Below are 19,572 nucleotides of genomic sequence, written 5' to 3'. Positions count from 1 at the left end.
TGCCTAACATGTAAACATAAATATTCCAGCCATGGCTGTCTTTCATTTAAAATTCATTTATATTTGTATGAACCATGTTTGTGCTATAATAAAAAACATTTTTGAATTGAATTTAATAAGTCCGGATGAGAGTGATTATTTTATTATACTATGCAGTTGTTAATCCACCAATTGTAATTTAACGTTGTTGTTGTTTTTACTGTGTTTCTCTTCCAGGATATGGATACCTTTGACCTCAGCCAGCTTGAGTTCAAGACCTTAGCTCAGTTCCAGTACCTCCCTGCTGGGAGCCTCAGGAGGGTCTACTTCTACCAAAACATTGTGTGAGTAACCCTTGAACTTTGACCCATTCCTAATAGTGTGAAACAGGCAAGATTGCAATGTTTCCAAGGTACCGGTAAAATAATGTTTTGTAGGTAACCTTTGAACTTTGAACTATTTCTTACCTTTCAAAACTTGTCCAAACTACATTGTAACTTTACCGCAACATTGTGTGCTTAACCTTTGAACTTTGACCTATAATGCAAACTGAGCTAGCTCTACTTTAGTGTCATGTGAGTATTAAACTGCCATCATGTAAGAATAAGAAGTAGACAAGTCTATCCACAATGACAGGATTATACCTCTTATGCTTTGCTTATTTTACTTCAATATAACTACTCCTGATATCCAAAATGATTGCCCCTAAACTTTACCTTTGGAAATTTGTAGAGGCTCCAAGTGCATGATGGGATTGTTCTTCTCGACATCCGCCAAGGCCACAGTCATCGCCGTGGATACGGTCAGGACCAATCAGATGCCCAACCTCAACTCCATGTACCAGCATGAACGGCAAGCCAAGTAAGTACCCTTTTAATCCTTCAACTTCAGTAGGCTGTTCAAACTGCCAAAATTGTTATCAAGAAGTGATTAACTTGGGACAAATAAAGGCTTGTGCTTCTTCTAGATTTTGATAATGGAGCCCTGTAGTGTTTTGATAAAAATCTGGGTATCAATCAATACCACATGGAATATAAATTATAACTGGTTGTCTGATTTATTCATATCTTTCATAAAGAAATATCCCTATGCTTTCAATCTGAAAATAAATGAAAATTATCTTCTTTTATGCGATGCACAAACTGCTGTACAGTATTTGCATATTTTCAAATTATACATGTAAGGGCTCATTCTAAACCGTCTCGAAAAAGAAAGAAAAAAAAATTGCAAATTTGTTTTTCTTGTGTAAATGCAAAGCAACTGTAAAAAGGTCCTGTGCGTATTCACAGAGCTCCGTGTTACGAGATACAGAAATGTGACACATATATCACTTTACGTCATCATACAATAACTGCCAAGGTTTTACTGAACAATGCTTAAAGGACATATTCATTTCACTTTTCATGCTACAGAGACATATAAGTCATTTTTTTTAAACATGATTTCTTTTACTACCAGGGCTGAGCGCAGTAGCGAGAATGAACTCCTTCCTCGGGAGGACCATACCTTTGAGATCGTGGTGGAGAAGGACATGAAAAAGGTAACCAGTCTTCACAGTCTCATACATTACAAACGCCTGACAAAATCATTTATTTTGTGTTATGGCACCCTTTTGGCTCCAGAATATTATATGAGAGATTCCTATTATTAGAAGCACATGTACCAGAAATTCTTTCGGCCAGGGTTAGATATACAGTCAAACCTGCCTTAGTGACCACCTGTCTTCAAAGACCACATTTTTTGTTGCTGTTGAAAATGGTTTCTCATTGAAACATGTACTACAGGAACCTGTCTACAAAGACCACCTGTCCGCAAAGACCACTCATTGTGTTTCCATGGCCGGTCGCTATAGACAGGTTTGACTGTACTCATATTGAGTACAATGGTAACATGTCTACCACTCTATAATGCCAGCCCCCATTTACAGCATTGAGATCACGATGCACATGCACTTATGGCTTTGTCTTTTTTATTTGTTGTTTAGGCATACCGTACCATTCATCGACTGCTACTGGCCTACAAGGACGAGAAGCGAGGACCGACTTTCATCTCTGTCCAGTCTACATTAAGTAAGTCACTCTTTTTAGGTGGTCTGTCGTTTTCGACAGATCACCTATTGTTTTCGTCAGAATTTTCTTTCTTTATTTATTTATTTATTATTATTATTATTATTATTATTTATTTTTATTTCTCCCCGTTTTTTGTTCATCGGTTAACTCAAGATCGGTTGTGTTAATTTCTTTCAATTTTGACACAGTCATAGGTCATTGTCATGAGACGTGACAGTAACCTTTTCAAGGTCATCAACTCATCGTGACATCATCCAGGCGCCATTTTGTGAAATCACGTTATCCATCATATCTTCATGATGCATAAGCAAAGGTCATTCATATTCATATCACATATACTTCAGGTCAAGGGTCAACAAGTCATGTCATCAAAGGTCACATAAAGGTCATGACGCGCACGTACGCGCGCGTCAAAATTTTAAATTGCTCAAAATCACTTAACTATTAAACGAGAGTACGAATCAGGTCATTGTAAGCATTTCAAAATTTTCCGTCCGTAAGTGTCCCCGCGCGCGTTGCGAGCGCTCACAACGCGCGGAAATGGTCAAATTCAAATTGTTTACATGATTTAGATTCCTCTTACCGTAAATGACAATTTACATAAATTTCAGTCACTCTTGACCTTTCATAAGGCCGTGAGCGCGCGTCAAAGTTCAAAATCTGCGCGTGCTGCTATGGGCAATATAATGCAAATTTGATCAAAAACATGCCATTTTAAAAATCAAAATAGCTCTTCAGATAGTCCATCGACCCCCAATTTTTATATCATGGTTGGAGAAAGCATGAGTTGGAGATATGATTTCATACCACCCTGACTCGTACAAAGTGAAATAAAGTCATCATATTGGCATCTAAACTCAAACAAATGTATTTTGTTGATGACGTCATTTTTGTCTTTGTTTATTTGAAATTATCTCACTTATCGGTCATCGATCTTCTCCCAGATTTTGATATGTTGGAGCTGAGATAATTTTCTATCAAAAATATGCCATTTATTTTCATTTAGATGACGTCATCATAGTTAAATATTCGATTAAAGGCGACAATGCATAATTTGTCATATTTGCGTGTTATGTCTATGGGAGGTCACTTTTTTCAAAACCTGAATCTGCATGACAATGTGTTTTGACCAGTATCTCGGTTATTATTCAACAGTTTTCTCCCAAATTTTAGTATGTTGTAGCTGAGACTATTTGCTATCTAACTATTTCCTCATTTTTTCAATCAGATGTCAGGATCATGCTCATGCTCATCATCATCATCATCATCAATATCATCATCATCATCAATGTCACCATCATCATCATCATCGTCTGAAGATGATCATCATCAACATCATCATGATCATGATCATTATCATCATCATTAACATTATCGTTTTTATCGTCATTTAACATTATCATCATCATCACCTTTACTATCATGATCATCATCATGTTCATCATGTTCATCATGATCATCATTGTTTACATGTCTTTATAACTTCTCCCATTCTCAAATCTATCATAAGACTTAGACAGACCACCTTATTCGTCTTCGTGACGAATTAAATTCTAGTATTTTAATTGAATTTGTACAAAAACACAATTCAATTAAAATAAATTTGTGACCACTATTTTGTGTGCACGATTACTCAAAATTGAACCGTCCAATTTCTTTCAAATTTGACACAGTTAGAGGTCATCTTTATAAGACGTGACAGGAACATTTTCAAGTTCATCAAAATATCGTGACGTCATCCAGGCGCCATGTTGTGAAGTACTCTGAAAATCAACTCATGATCATATCTTCATAACCGTAAATCATTTCTCATTCATATTTATAACGATTAAGGTTAATATCCGTCCGGTCAACTTGAGGTCAATAAACGCGCGCGTACGCGTCCGTCCGCGCGTAGGTGCGCGCAAAAATAAAAAATGCTCATAATCACTTTTTAATCAAATTAGAGTACGTTTTAGGCCATTTCAAGCATTTCAAAAATTTTGCGTGCGCACACCTTTGTGCGCGCATAAATTTGCGCGCACGTTTTTGTTCGTAATGATCGAACGCAAACTAAAATCATCATTTTTTGTCTATCATAGTATTGCCCATTTTTTTTCCGAACAATTTGATACCATGTTCATCTCTTTATGACCATTAATAACGAAATGAGGGCCCGTTCAAGGTAAATTTCTGTGCGTGCGAGCTCTTGTAATACATAGCATATAGGCGAAAACATGCCTATACGAAATACATTATAGCTCTTTAGGATGCAAGTTGACCCCACAATTTTTTGCGTGTCAAACTCGTGAGAAATAATCGAGCCAGTTGTTAAATAACATCGCGCACCAGCTGCTGGTGACAATGACAATGTATATTACGCATATAACAACATGCGCACCATGCACGAACTCTATTGTGACGTAACAATCAGACCCTTGGCACACTGTTTGCAGTGTATCGAAAATTCGTCAAGCACTTGATGCACAGTGCTTGTTTGACGATGTTTTTGCAACTTCTAATGCTAGGATATCCTGTGGAGTGTAGGCTACATAATTTATAAGATAGTAATTTATAATTTATAATTGATAAGATAGTATGAGATAGTAAGAGTTTCTTGTTTGCTCTAGATATCTGATGTGGTTAATATTAGTAATATTTACTGCCTAATTCAGGGCAATAAGACTTGCCATATATCACCCTCACCTTTGGTTCGGGCGATATATGTCGTATTGCCCAGAAGGCAGTCAATATAACTTAATTATGCATCATCATGATAATTGCTCAATATTTCGTTCATCAGTTCAGCTCATCAGTTAAGTTCAGTTCTTCAGTTCATCCGTTTAGCTCATCAATTCAGTTCATTTTACATCAGTTCAATTTATCAGTTCATCAGTTTATCAGTACTTCATTCATCAATTCATATCTTAATACATCATTTTACATTAACATAATTTCATGGGGTAATTGAATTGAAGATGAGCATGATCATAAGAATTGAAGACAGACCACCTAATTCGTCCCCATGACGAATTAAATTTCTAGTTATAAATAGTGTTATAATTTTTAGAATTCTTTGGTTAGAAAGGGAGAATTTAAACTCTAGGGTATAGCTTTAGCCTAAATTAATTCTCATGCAAGGTACAAATTACAGTCTCTGAGAAAGGAGTTATCGAACAGTGAATATGATGTTTATTTACAAGAAAAAATGAGGTGAGATCCAATATATGTACATTATTTACAAACTACAAACCTATTTACAGCTACATTTAACTCATAAAATACTGGTTCTTGCCCCTTGGAAGCTCTCAAGCATCATCTTCCCAGCACTACTATAAACAGGTCTGCCATTAACAACCTCAGTCCAAACTTTCTACACAATCAAAACCCCAGCCCAAATTGGGGCTGGTCTCCCAAGTCAGACCTCTCTTTTAAATTTGGGAACATCCAATTTCTGTAACAATGGGCTCAAATTTATAAAGGAGGTTATCTCAAAACAAGAAATGATTGATTGCTTGATTGATAAAATTGCGAACTGATCTATTGAATCCTCCCTTATCTCATACCAGGCAACCGAGAGCTTGCCAGAAGTATCCCTGCCATGGAAGACTTCCCCCTTGTGAAGCTCCACATCGCCGAGAGCGATAACATCTACAGCGTGCTGGACTGGCAGCGACAGGGCTCCCGTCGACTGCTACAGCACTACCTCAATGCAGACTACTTGCTACTGGTATGTTTTCCATTCATGGCTACCAACCATTCCTATTTTGGAGGAATGTTTTCTATCTTTTGGCTTTCAAGCTATTGTTTTGAAACTTAGATTCCTGTCTTTTTCTGATATATTCTGTCGGAGTATTACTTATGTTGCCTTGATAGCTTCATAATTTTTGCTGTGATAGGTTGACAGGTATGCAAACCTCCATAAAACCAATATCCTATTTATTCTGTGTGGTCTTTATTTCCAGATTTCACTGAGCTTACAAAACGCACAATGTCTAAAGCTCTTATCTTGTACTTATAATCAGAATGTTTCAGTAATTTTGGAAGAGATGTACCTTCCCCATGAATTTTCAAACAGAGAATCCAATATAAACAGTTTTGAAAGATCAAAATAATAGAGCAATGCGTTCACGCACTGTTTGATCTAGAAAGTTAATTTTCTGCACTCTTCACATATAACTGGTTTTGTTTTTTCCATTCCTCGTCTGTTTTCCATTGCAGAAAATCAATTTTTATGAGCAATTCTTTGTTAAGCATATATTTTTGTTTCTTGCGCATTTCAGAGCTACTTGGAGCAGAGCCGCTACTTCCACATTCCCGTCGGCAACCTCCCAGAGGATTCTGGGATAGCTGGTGCCGATCTCTTCTTCGCTCGTCATCTCAACAAGCACGGTCATGTGATGTGGGCGTCGCCCACCAACAGACCCGACCTGGGAGGCAAAGAGGCTGATGATAATAGGTGAGGAGTTTGTAATTTGTATTTGTTATGCCTCCACACCTGTAGGTGATGCCGGAGGCAATAACTTTTGTTGTTGTTGATAGGCTGTAAACCTTTCAAAAATATGACCTTACATATACATATATGACTGTTGAAAGCAGCTATTCTTGAAAAATCTCAATACTAACATTTCAGTTTACTATTTGCTTCTTCTATTCAACACGGTCACAAAGACTTAAGAAATCAACCATGTGGCAATTTTAGTAGCCTTGTGCATTACTTAATGAAATGTTCAATCATGTGCCCACATGTGATGTCTTTACATGAAATGCCCTGGATAATGTCAGTTAAAGATTATATCATTCATTTTTGTAATGAATATTTCATTAATACCACTGCTTTGGCTATTGAAACTGAAATGAACTTATATTTTGCTTCGCCTTCTAAGTCTCTTTCTCTTGGAGATTTTATCATCTGCAGCATTCTTGCTAATAATAACACTATGAAAATGCCTGATATTAAGGTTATTGTTGCTGCTGTTGTCATTATGTCACATATTTTCTTTTTTGTCATTTTTGAGTTAAACCACTCAGGTTGTTATCAGATTGTGTGTGTTGATCTATAAACAGATGAAGCATTGAAATCCACAGAATGTTTCTCTTGATGCTCTGATGCTACTTTTCTCTAAATCTCTATATCTTTGTGTTTAATCTTATCTAAATCTCTCTGTTTCTACCAGGTTGGTGACTGAGTTTGATGAGTCAGGAGGGGTAGAGCTAAACCACTCTGGTTGCTATCAGACTGTGTGTGTTGATCTTGACATGGCTAACCTAGCTGTCAACACTCTACTACAAGTAAGTTAAACATTCAGCTTTGATTTGCCTGCTCCATAGTAAAGACACATAGTAGTGGGCTATCATAGGCTATTTGGCACGAAGAATAAGATTGATTGTAAGATTGTAATTAATTGACTCTATCGACCCCCTCTCAGGTTATGAGAGTACAAACATGTTTACAACATAGTATCAATATAACAATAGTATATAACAATTATGATAAAAATGTATTAACCAAACGGTATTGTCAAACACAGGAGGGACCTTCACTTTTACGACCAACAGGTCTTATTTGAATGCCTTGCATTTTCCAGAAATTGCCCCATAAGGAAAAGTCATTTTCTTTCATTTCCCGCACCCAAAGACTCTCCCAGAGACTATGAGTATTACTTGCTGGGACACCCAGTTTACTGTGTGCGAGACTTGATTTACCCATTAATGGTATTTCCACCGAGTCCGGTGTCAACAAATTATGACCTGCGCATGGAAACTGCCTACTACATTTCCTTTCATTGAAGCCTGAGATAAGTTTGGATGGGTTTCGTAGAAATAGTGTTATCCCAATATGAAATAGTCACAATTCAAGATACATTGTATGTTGGGTAACTGTAATGCAATTTCAGTTTGAAAGAAATTGTGTTGTGGTTATGCAGTATTCCTTATGTCCATATATTAAGGAGTTGTTCAGATCAGATTAACTGAATGCAATATATAAATGTTGCTAAAAATTAACATTCATATAAAATACAACTTTCATGTAAAAAACATGCACACCAAAAAAAAAATGGGATGAGGAATAATTCATTTTTTCAAGAGTTCTAATACATGTCTACATATCGCCTTTGATGCGATCCATATCTATGTACAATAAAGTTTACCTGACCTTCTTTGTTGTTGAAATCTTTTAGGTTGTCATTGACATTGTCATTCACCTGCATGTTAATTGTCCTTCTATTTGCCTGTGTAGTCCCACCAGGTCAGTGAGCTTGAAGGTGCGGCCGGTAGCATTGCCTTTGATGCGATCCAGCAGACATCTCTGGAAGACATGGTATCCGGGCAACCAGGAGCGGCTGCATCACTGGCAAGCTATGATGAGACTGCTCTCTGCACTGTGGCTTTCAGGTGAGAAAAGCTTTCATCTTTACAATGCTCTTCAGTAATGGTAAATGTACATCAGACAACTATTGATGAACAGGTTATTTATTTGATACGTAATAGGACTGACTCTTATAAAAACCAATAAATTTGTATTTATCCCCCATTAATGTATCTAGTTCAGTGTACATGAACCTGTCGAGTATAATCCCCCTTCTGACATCTGCCTTCTCTTGCAATAATCATCACCTACCTAGGGGAAGTTTTTGTTCGGGAGGTAGTTGTTAGTTTGCAGGCAGGAACCATTGTCTGTCGCTGTGCATAACAGTGTCTGCACTGTGAGAGTTGGCTGACAGCATAGGCTCTGTAAGACTGACATAGCCAGGCTCTGCTCAAGGCTTTAGAAATCATGGATAATTAGATTTTTCACCTGCATACTAGTTAATGGTTTGGAGGGTGATGCATGTACTATTGGAAAATGGAAAAAAGTTTATCATGACCATCATCAGCGTGAGTGTCATCGTCATTGATCTGTAAAGCACTTAGAGATATGGTTGATCTATTTATAAGCGCTGTATAAGCTTTAAATATTATTATCATCATCGTAAGCATCGTCATCATTACAATCAACTCTAGCACTATAGCTATCATCATCAGCCAGGTTGCTTGAATGAACATCTATTGCTGCTAGATTCTCTAGATCTTCTGTAAACTATTCTCTGATTATTCCTTACAGGATAATGAAGACCATGGTTCATGGCTGGCTGAGGGATGTGACTACCTACCACAATGTCTTTGCTGATTACCAGATCATGCACTATTACAGGTCAGTGCGCAGCGTGTTTATTGTTGTCTACCTAGGATGTTCCTACACATGGTCATCTTTATGGGAAATGCATTATACCCCTGGCTAACTGCAAAACTGATTACGGATTGACTCAAAGCTGACCAAGATTTTGCCATTCATGGTAGTTTTTCTTTGATATAATCAATGTGACAGGGTTATTAGTGGATATGAAAAATTGACTGTGGTTGCTATGGTTTATGACAAATAATAAGGTTTAGGTTCGAATGTCATCGGTACTGACTGTGATGAAAATATCTTCACCAATTCCTTCCCCCCTTTTTCTTTTTAATGTTCCTGATTTTGGGAAGTAAAACTTCTTTACTTCAGAGACAGTTGTCAACAATGTATTGTACAACCAGAAACATCTGTTTGCCTGAAACTCTTCCAAATTCGAATGACTCAAATTTCTAAAAGTTTTCTGCCATGAAAATTGTTGAATCTTTTGCAATTTTCATGAATCCACTGTCTTTTACAATTTACAAGACTTTCAGCTTGCAACATTGTGTTGTTAACATTAATTTCCTTTTATAATGAAACATAACTGTTCTTCTTCGGCAGGTGGTTATGCTCGCCCTCGGCCCTCCTGTACGACCCCGCACTCCGACGCACCCTTAACGGTCTCATGAAGAAGCTCTTCTTGCAGCTCATGTCAGAGTTCAAACGTCTGGGTGCGGTCATCGTCCACGCCAACTACAACCAGATCGTCATCTGCACCAAGAAGACGCGCATCGTGGACGCGGTCACCTACGTCGACTACGTCACCAACACGATCAAGTCGAATGATCTCTTCCACGGGGTGGAGCTCTCGTACAAGCAGTGCTGGCAGCTTATCATGTGGCTGGATACAGTAAGTTCATCATCTTCCCAGGTTGCCTATTGATAGCCACAAATAATCCATGATATGTATGTACAGTCAAACCTGCCTATAGGGACCGCCCAAAGGAAACACAAAACATGGCCTTTGTAGACAGGTTCCTTAAGTACATGTTTCAATGGCCTGTCTGTTTGTCAAGATGTTTATGATTGGAAATCAAAACCAAATTTTGCGTTTTTACTAACGGTTTTCCTAACACTACAGTCTATGAGGGAAAATGAGTATGGTAAAACCGGTCACTCAAAAATTTGTACGTTTTGAGGCACTTCTTGATCATTTTGAAGCACAATTTTTTTAGGGCTTCAATATTACACCATATCACAGACACTGATAACATGTATGGCGGTGCATCTCAGATCTAACATTGTTAAACGATACCTTTAAACTTTATCTTTTGTTTTTGTTAAATCCTACAGGCCAACCATGGAGGTGTGAAGGGAAAGATACCAGAAGCTCTTGAAGGAGAGAACAGTGAGAATACAGAAGAGGATGATGTTGTCATGGCAACTCCACCAAATCAGAAGGATACTGAGGTGAGTGGCCAAGAAATGTTGCAATAATTTATATTGTACTCTTATATGGAGTGAGGAGGCACAAATATCAGCAGTGTTTTGACAACATATATTTTTTTTCCCTTCAAGTAGTATTATGAACCCTTTATTACTTGTGTTTTCTGAAAACATCTGTACAAAAGCATATGAAATACACTGTATTCCTAATTTTGGCTTTAGATTCCTAAATATTGCTGTGGGAGAACGGCATGCAACTACATTGTACATGTACATGTACATGTACGTGTGTCTATTCCTTTTTTTCTCTGACTTTTCTACAATTACGAGATACACTGTACTGTGCGTGAGCCAAACATTTCTTTACAACAATTGAAACTTCTCCAAGGGAGCCTAACATTCAAAGCTATTGTCCTAATGGCGGACTAATGGATATTAATAAGTCAGAATGAATCAGGAGAACTGAGGTGTTTGTTTCCATTTCATCGTGACTATGCCATGGACCAGTGGCCTGGTGGTAGAGTCACTGCCCGGCAAGCAGTAGGTGGCAGGTTCAAATCCCGCTGGTTCCAAGATTTTTCTTCACCCTATCTTAAACCCTATTCTTGTATTCAGATATGCACTAGAAATTGAAATAGTAGCTTTGACATGAAGCATGCCTGCCGAAGCTAACTACATGTAGTTTTCAGTTTGGGGAGAGATGGTTTTTGATAGATCGCCTGCTCACTAAGATACAGTGTACCTCATTTAAATTTGATATGATTACCATGTAGTGACATGACAATTGTTTAAAATTCATTTATTCATCCATCTAATTATCTCTTTGAATATTCATGCAGGAGGAGGTTGAGATGAACTGGAATTTAATGCACTATCTACCGACGGCAGAGAATTGCCAGACAACCTTCAATGTAAGTGAGAATTAGCTTGGTCCTCATTGCAAATTTCTCAAAATTACTTACTTGAATCAAAGTTGCATTTTTAATGAAATTGTTGCAAAACTTTAATTCAGAATGGTACATAGTTGTCATCATTCACAGAGAGAGAGAGAGAGAGAGAGAGCAAGAGCAAGAGGAATGATTGTTTAGTCTAAATATTCACAATTTCTTTCAAACACCCAATCAATAAGATTGGCACAATGACATATTATGGAAGGATAACAAATATGAAAGTACCACTAGTGGATTTTGTCAAAAGTAAAATAATTTACACCACTTGGTCCAATGACTTCGTTTTCATATTGTGAATCTCTCATCTATTTAAATCATATGGTTTGGTTGGTTTTATTTAAGATCATAATATATGAAATACAAACACCATAACACGTAAAGAAAAAACACTAAAATATTGATATGAATTATTCTAGGTTTTAAAGTTAAAATTAAAATGAAGACCAAGGGATCAACTTTCAGGGTCCCAGAATAACTTCAATAAATAGGAACTAACACTTCAACAAGCTCTGCTTCTAGTTAGTTCCTCTTATCTCGTGCTTTTTCTATTATATTTGTTGTTTCATTGCATATTTTTGTAATATAATTATTCATTGTATTATGTTTTGCATGAGAAATAAATTCATTTGAATCTTAAATTACATTATTTATGTTTATTCTACCCTACCTTGACTAGATGATCATTGCAGGCTACATCCTCGCCATTCACAAGCACATCCAGGAAGAACAGGACCGTGTCACGCCCGGCAACACGCCCATCCGTCGCCGTAACAACCAGAGCCAGACGCAGAAGACGCAGGGTGACCTGACCACGACCCCGAGCCTGGTCGGCTACTCACAGGGGCTGGTGGACGAAGAGCTCTCGCAAAGACTCTTTGCGTAAGTAGATGGTGATGTGATGTTATCCCGTTGATTACTGAATTTGATAAGACCCATAGGCTTAACACAGGGACCACCAGATTCACGTAAGCAAAGGGTTAAAGGAGTCAGGGGGGCGTTTCACAAAACTTGTTATCAGTTACAAATGACAGTTTTTGTTATAAGCTACTGAAATCCTTGCTTCTGATTGGTTATCAGCAGATTTGTCATTGATTTTTGTCATTTGTCATTGAAAAAAAGGCTTTGTGAAACGGGTCCCTGATCATAGGTCATATTCGCTGATACCAGACTTGGTGGAAATAACATTGATGGGTGTACAAGTCTTGCACACAGCAAACTTGTGGTCCCATCAAGAAATATCTACCTATTCTCTCGAAGTCCGGAGAGACGTCGGGTGAGGGAAATGAAAGATAATGACTTTTCCTTGAGGGACGATTGATGGAGATTGCAGAGAGTCACATAAGACCTGTATGCATAAAATTGAAGGCTTTTCCTGGTGATTGACAACACATGTTATTTGGTAAACAACCGAATGGTGTAAAATTCTCCATGAGAGCCCTGTGCTATGCCTCTTTAACAAGAACAAGAACTGAGATGATAAAGAAGAAGATGATAATGAGGAGAATATGAGAGAACAAGAATGGTGGTGGCCGTGATGGTGGTGATGATGATGATGATGATGATGAATTGAGATGATGATATAGAAGAAGATGATAATGGGAATATGAGGTAACACTTATGATGGTGCTAGTGGTGAAATGGTGATGATGGTGTCGCTGTTGGTTATGGTAGTGATGGTCGATGATGATGGAGATGATGGTGGAGGGAGGCTTATGATGATGATGAAAACGGTATTGACGACAATGATGAAGATCACAACTAGATGATGTTGATGATGATGACGACGGTGACGACTACAAAATGATAGTGAGATGAAGGGAATGGGAAGAGTTAATTGTGCTAATGACAAATGATAATTAATCTCTCTATTGTCATTGTGATTTCCAACACAATCGTACCAATTCCTAAGCAAGTTTAGATCTTTTGATTGCCAGTAATTTCACAAACGCGTTCCCTTCTTTCCTTCACACATCTTTGGTCTCTCTGGAAGCAGACATGTGCAGGTTTTGATGCTGACGATGGTCTAGTACTTAATTTATACTGGGAATCTCGCTCAACAAGCCTAGCTTTTCTGAGATTCCCTTTTTTCCCCTCTCAGTCAAATCAAGCAATAAAAATATTTTGTCTTATTCTCAAACTTAAATGTACTCTGTAAACTTATTTTATTACGTATATACTTATCAGTATTTTGTTACTCGTATAATTCATTTATTCCATTATACATTGTAACACTGTATGGTTTATGTTTGTCATTTTAATTTGTGGATATTTGAGTTGAAAAATAAATCAAATCAAATCAAATCAAATTCCTCCACAGGATCACCCAGGATATCCAGAAGAGACTGTCCGGATCGCGGCAGTCGCGTCTTGAACCATCCTCAGAGTTCCCTCGGCTCCCCGGGTCTTACCTACCTCTCAACAACCCATCGCTGGAGTTTGTGAAGGCCATTACAAAAGTAAGTAATCAGGACAGCGTCTCACGAAACCGTCAGAAGTACAAGTTCACAGACATTCCATTGAAATGTGTATTAAGTTTAACACGCGTTGCGATGGAAGTTGGTGAACTTGTACTTATGACGATTTCATGAAAAGCTGTCCAGAGGGTTTGAGTGAATGATTTGTTTTTATTTCATTGTGTCCATGGCTCTGCTTCAGAGTACACTGTGACTTTTATAAACCATTACATTCTGTCCAGATCTTTACGCTCTCTCAAAACTCCTGATTTCTTGTTCTTCCTAAGCTCAATTCAAAGCGGGATAAAGAACCTTTTTGGGTAAATTTCAGAACTAAAATGGTGAGGAAGGTACATGTACATGGACAATGAGCTTCTTGTCGGAACTTTCCCATTAATTTTCATATGGAAAAGCAATTTAATATTAGAGTTACTGATCAAAGATTAAAAGGTAGCTTTGGCCTACTCAAATATGAATTAAAAATATTTTGGTACTAGTCTTACAGTGCTCCAGGTATCTTTAGTCATACTTTAATTCCATTCAGTTTAATTCTTGTCTGCCTTTTGAATAAATCTTTACTTTCGATCTTGACATTGTTCCAGGTCCTCTCTCTGTGCCATTGTTATCTTTAGTCAAATTGTAATTCTAACCAGTTTGATTGTTGTCTGCCTTTTGCATAAATCTTTATTTTCAATCTTGACTTTGTTCCATCAGGTCCTCTCTCTGGACTCTAACATCGTCAGTCAAGTGAGCCGGATGAAACGCAACCTCCTGCGTCTAATCAGTGTCGGGGAGTTCTCAGACGACGCTGATTGGCGCGACCCCTGCCTCTCCTACATCCTGCCGGAGGTCATCTGTCGCTTCTGCAACCACTGTCGCGACCTCGACCTGTGTCGTGACCCCATGCTCATCCAAGATGGACAGTCAGCGTGAGTACTATCCAACTACATGTATTATACAGTCAAACCTGTCTATAGTGACTGCCCAAGGGAGACAAGAAAAGTGGTCTTTATAGGCAGGTGGTCTTTATGTACAGGTTCCTTTACTACATGTTTCTATGAGAACAAAGAAACCATTTTCAGGGGAAACAACAAATGTGCTCTTTCTATGCAGGTGTTCACTAAAGTAGGTTTGACTGTGTATATTAATCATTGTGAACAATTATCATTTAGTGCTTACGTGTGGTGTTATACCTTTAGTTTAGGTCAAACAAACGTTAACAAAACAGCAAAAACTTCATGAAAGCAACTACTGTGGAATTTGCCAACTTGGATATGCACGCGTGGGACATACATTGTAGTCCTGACTTTTCATGGCATGCTCTTTTCTTCTTACTGAGCTACTACACATAATTACTCTGCTTTAGATACACAGAATTACTATATAAGCAGGTGCTTTTTATTTGTATTTATGATTTTGTGGTGAAACAGTGTGTAGTTTTGTTTTGTGCTGTTTGAATATATTTTACTGATTGTGTCAGCCTGTTAAAGATAATCAGACAATTATTCACTGTTCCAATCTATTATAACCATATTGATAGCCGGCTCTGATTACAAACAAATCAGCACATGATCTGTTACAAATCTATTCATATCTCAGAGGAAATATTATTGCATGTACATATTTATATACATATTTATATTTTATATTTTACTATGAGCTTTAACAAATTTTTAATACATTTCATGTAATGTTTGATTTCAAATGTAATATTGTAATGATAATGTTATTAAATTGTAAAAAAAATCACACAATTCAGCCTGTGGGCTGTGAAATAATTTTGAATAAAACAAACCATTAACAGTATATTGATGCTAATATTCTGGATCTTAACATAACTCATGATTATATTTCAATACATATTCTGATATTTTCTTAATATGTTCTTACACCTATTGTAGGGTTCTGTGGCAGTGCATACAGTGCCAGAGCGAGTATGACGTGTCTGCCATTGAAGAGAGTCTTGTGGAGGCGTTGCAGAAGGCATCTATGGCTTACACACTCCAAGATCTCAGCTGCACAAAATGCCACCAGGTGGGTGTTCCTATAATTTTTTGCTTATTATTCAACAGATATTCATGTTGTTTCAGAATTGTTTTGCAGAATATGTATATATTTATCTATACATATAATATAGATATGTGGTGACTTTTTTGTCGGATTCTGTTTGTAATTTACCTATATCATTATCAAAGCACGATGTTATCTTCTAACTATATCATTACTATCATTATCTGTTGTATTGTATTCAAGATTCTTATCATGTGTTTTAAAGCACAGAATAATCTTACTCAATCTTATATGTTGGATCTAATTGATAAGCACAATTCAGTATGTATGCTTTGATCATCATCACAACACCTCCTTGCAGTACACTCTGTTAATATGCACACCTATGGAGACCGATCCTTTGTGGTTTCAGCTCTGTGGAATTCTCTGCCCTTGACAATCATGACTACATCTTCCCTTTATGGTTTTTAGAGAGCCTGAAAGACACACCTTTTCTTACAGTAGTGTAACAATTCTTGTCTTGATGTGTTGGTGTGCATGTCGTGGTGTTATTTGTCTTCTTATAAAACATGTTGATGTAGATTGTAAAGCATATTCTTTCAATGTAAAGCGCATAGAGAATTAATTATCAAATATTATGAGCTAAATACATTGAAAGTTATTAATGACATTTTCTGTTCACCCCTAGGTAAAGCTGAGTAACATGGCTAACTACTGCGAGTGTGCAGGACAGTTTGCTACCGTCATTACTCACGAGGCCTTCCTCAACAAGATGAAAACATTCAACAACATTGCTAGGTAAGCATCACCTGTATGTAGAGCTGTGCTCAATATCAGGGGTCTTCTGGTAAACTGAGGTCCCCAAACATCATTGCCCCCCCCCCCCCAGTTTTAAATTTCAAACAATGATCCCAAGCATATAGACCCTGTTGAGGTCCTCTAACTGTAATGCTTGGTTTGCTGGTTTGATTTGTTGGTTTGTATTACCAGACTGATGAGAAAGCCGTTGGTCCTCTGGTTGCTTACCTACAAGCATATAGAACATGCTTTCTTAGCAGTCAGGTAAAACAATTTGCTCCCAAACTTATATTTCTTTAATCTAAAATTACATCCCTGCAAGCTCTTTACCCTTATTCACTTTTGGTTCCCTTGTCATTCCTAAAGTTTCAAAAACTTGGGGGGGGGGGGGTGGGGATCCTTTGCTCACACATGTCCTACTTTATGGAATAGCCTTCCTGAAGACATCAAAAAGGGTATAACCACTGATTCCTTTAAAATCATGTAAAAACGCTTCTGTTTAATTCTTGATTATTTCTACATGCACCTTGAGCACTCCACAGAGTGGATTTGGTGATATCTAAGTTACATTTATTATTACTATTAACAAAGCATCAACCATCATTTTCTTTCAACAGGCACTACGACATGAAGCTCCTCCAGGAGACAGTCACCATGATCCTGCGTATGAACCCGGTGCACGATGTATCTACCAAGGGATGAGCAGCGCATTCATCAAGATGCATTGCACCACAGAATAAGCAAAGGGAACTCTCTCTGAACTTTAAAGCCACACTGTACTACTTGAAGCTACTTGCTCCCTCTGTATAGAAAACTTTCTTCAATCGGTGCCTGTTTGTCCCTCATGATCCTCTTTTGCTCGTGTTAATTGAGAGCGGAGTTGATGAGATGTTGATGACCTGTCACAGTGACCTCACTGGCTAGCTGGGTGGTCTAATCCCTTCTGGCTGAACTAGTACAGCCGGCCTTTAAAGAGAGTAGATGGTTGCATCCGTATGTTTGTATTTCCTCATTTCTCTGTTTGTACCACTGCTCTGGGCCGGCCAATAATTGCATGAGGTAGAGACAGTGTACCTAACTACCAATATAAACTTGTTTTTGGATCTGCAAAATAAGGAAAGAGAACTGTCTCTGAACTTTAAAGAGAGCGGATATCTGCATCCCTAAGTTTGTATTTCCACTCTCCTCTCTTTCTACCGTTGCACCGGCTCTGGGCTGGCCAATATATGCACGAAGGAGCTGCAGTGTACCTAACTACCAATATAGACCTGTTCCTGAACCTATGTATCTACCAATGGGATGAAGAAAGTTTTCTGGAAGGGGCATTGCACGACAAAAAAGGAAAGGGAACTCTTTCTGAACTTCAAAAGAAATGAATTGCTGCTTCTATATATTTCAACATTCCTGTTCAAGCAACAACACCTGCTCGGGCTGGCCAAGATAGTGGCACGAGGGGGTGGTTCATGTAAACACCATCTTAGACTTGCTAACTTAGACCAGTTTACTCTTTCGATGCCACACAAATAAATAATCTCCCTGTGCCTCGTTATACTTATCATGGGATAGATATACCAAGTACTTCTAGATTATTCAACTGTTTGAGCATTGTTTCTTTATCTTCAACTTAAGTACATGTGGTACATGAGTTGAAAAGTTGTTCTGGTATGTGATAATTGTGCCTTTTGAAGTTTTAAAATGTTGTGTATTTTAAGATCTATATTTTTTATGACCAATAAATAAAGTTTTGCTAAATGTGCAAATTATGAATGGATCAATAATCAGCCACTCACTGGAAACATCAGGTGCAAATGCATACATGTACGTCTATTTTTATCTACTGTTATTGTTATTATTAGTGTTTAGAGTTACCTGTGCCTGGGAGGCGAAAAACATTACTGAATCACTGTGACCTACTGGCCTCTCTTCCCTCCTGGGATCACTACACAATGTGATCTCCCAAATGTGATCTTAAATGTACCTAATTTGAATTCTGGCAAAATTCCCTATATTTCCAAACAATAAGCTGCAGAATGGTTCATGTTTTGTATGTCAAAGTTTGTTACTGGGTATTGTTATTTTGAATTGTCATATCTCAAAATTTATTATGATCATCAATATTAGTATAATTGGCAATACATGTCTTCCACATGACTTTCCTTCGCCGAGTTCTCATCCAATTTTTTGTGTGTAATGAAAGGATGATAAATATAAGAAGGTTGTGTATTGACAGTTTAAGAGGAGCTGGTATGTTTGTTGTATTTTTATATTTATGTACATATTAATGCATTATATTTTACGCCTACTTGTTGTTAAGTTGTTATTAGAGTGTACATGTATATGGATTGAAGAATATAATGTGAAAACAAATAGTAAAATGGCTACCTACATGTATTTCATTTCAGTAGAGCATGTTGAAAGGACTCTAGATACCAGATTTAGACAAAAGTAATGGGAAGAAAATGCTGATGATAGGCGAGCATATCTATATGAGAGAGAGGAAGAGGGAGAAAGAGAGAGAGAGAGAGAAGGGGGAGGAGATAAGAGAGAGAGAGGGGGAGAGAGAGATGAAGAAAAGGGGAGGAGAAAGAGAGGGGAGCATGAGAGAGAATAGGAGAGAGGGGGAATGACAGAAGGGGGAGGAGAAGGAGAGAGAGAAGGGGAAGAAGAAGGAGAGAGAGAGAGAGAGATAAACAAAAGGGAAATGAATCCCATAATACCAGGAAAAGGAGAGAAAG

General features: G+C 37.7%; 1 protein-coding gene across 2 annotated transcripts in view; it reads left to right on the top strand.

Annotated features, from left to right (window-relative positions):
- The window catches only part of LOC589064 (DNA polymerase epsilon catalytic subunit A), a 52,587-nt gene extending 34,716 nt beyond the window's left edge, over nucleotides 1-17,871 (top strand). The window contains exons 33-50 of one of the 2 annotated variants that reach the window (XM_030977944.1): nucleotides 217-323; nucleotides 712-840; nucleotides 1,438-1,519; nucleotides 1,964-2,048; nucleotides 5,597-5,757; nucleotides 6,311-6,486; nucleotides 7,205-7,319; nucleotides 8,269-8,423; nucleotides 9,133-9,222; nucleotides 9,802-10,090; nucleotides 10,534-10,650; nucleotides 11,466-11,537; nucleotides 12,253-12,455; nucleotides 13,894-14,032; nucleotides 14,744-14,958; nucleotides 15,931-16,063; nucleotides 16,728-16,837; nucleotides 17,455-17,871. In XM_030977944.1, coding sequence (XP_030833804.1) covers nucleotides 217-323; nucleotides 712-840; nucleotides 1,438-1,519; nucleotides 1,964-2,048; nucleotides 5,597-5,757; nucleotides 6,311-6,486; nucleotides 7,205-7,319; nucleotides 8,269-8,423; nucleotides 9,133-9,222; nucleotides 9,802-10,090; nucleotides 10,534-10,650; nucleotides 11,466-11,537; nucleotides 12,253-12,455; nucleotides 13,894-14,032; nucleotides 14,744-14,958; nucleotides 15,931-16,063; nucleotides 16,728-16,837; nucleotides 17,455-17,539 — 2,463 coding nt within the window. In that variant the 3' untranslated portion in view covers nucleotides 17,540-17,871. The remainder of the gene's footprint in view (nucleotides 1-216; nucleotides 324-711; nucleotides 841-1,437; nucleotides 1,520-1,963; nucleotides 2,049-5,596; nucleotides 5,758-6,310; nucleotides 6,487-7,204; nucleotides 7,320-8,268; nucleotides 8,424-9,132; nucleotides 9,223-9,801; nucleotides 10,091-10,533; nucleotides 10,651-11,465; nucleotides 11,538-12,252; nucleotides 12,456-13,893; nucleotides 14,033-14,743; nucleotides 14,959-15,930; nucleotides 16,064-16,727; nucleotides 16,838-17,454) is intronic. The other variant, XM_030977943.1, reaches the window with a different exon arrangement.
- The last annotated feature ends 1,701 nt before the right edge of the window (nucleotides 17,872-19,572 follow it).

The sequence above is a fragment of the Strongylocentrotus purpuratus genome, unplaced genomic scaffold (genome assembly GCF_000002235.5).
Source record: "Strongylocentrotus purpuratus isolate Spur 01 unplaced genomic scaffold, Spur_5.0 spur5_scaffold_1, whole genome shotgun sequence".
Taxonomy (NCBI): domain Eukaryota; kingdom Metazoa; phylum Echinodermata; class Echinoidea; order Camarodonta; family Strongylocentrotidae; genus Strongylocentrotus; species Strongylocentrotus purpuratus.
Note: the sequence above shows the minus strand (reverse complement) of the source record. Positions and strands in the feature narration are given on the sequence as shown.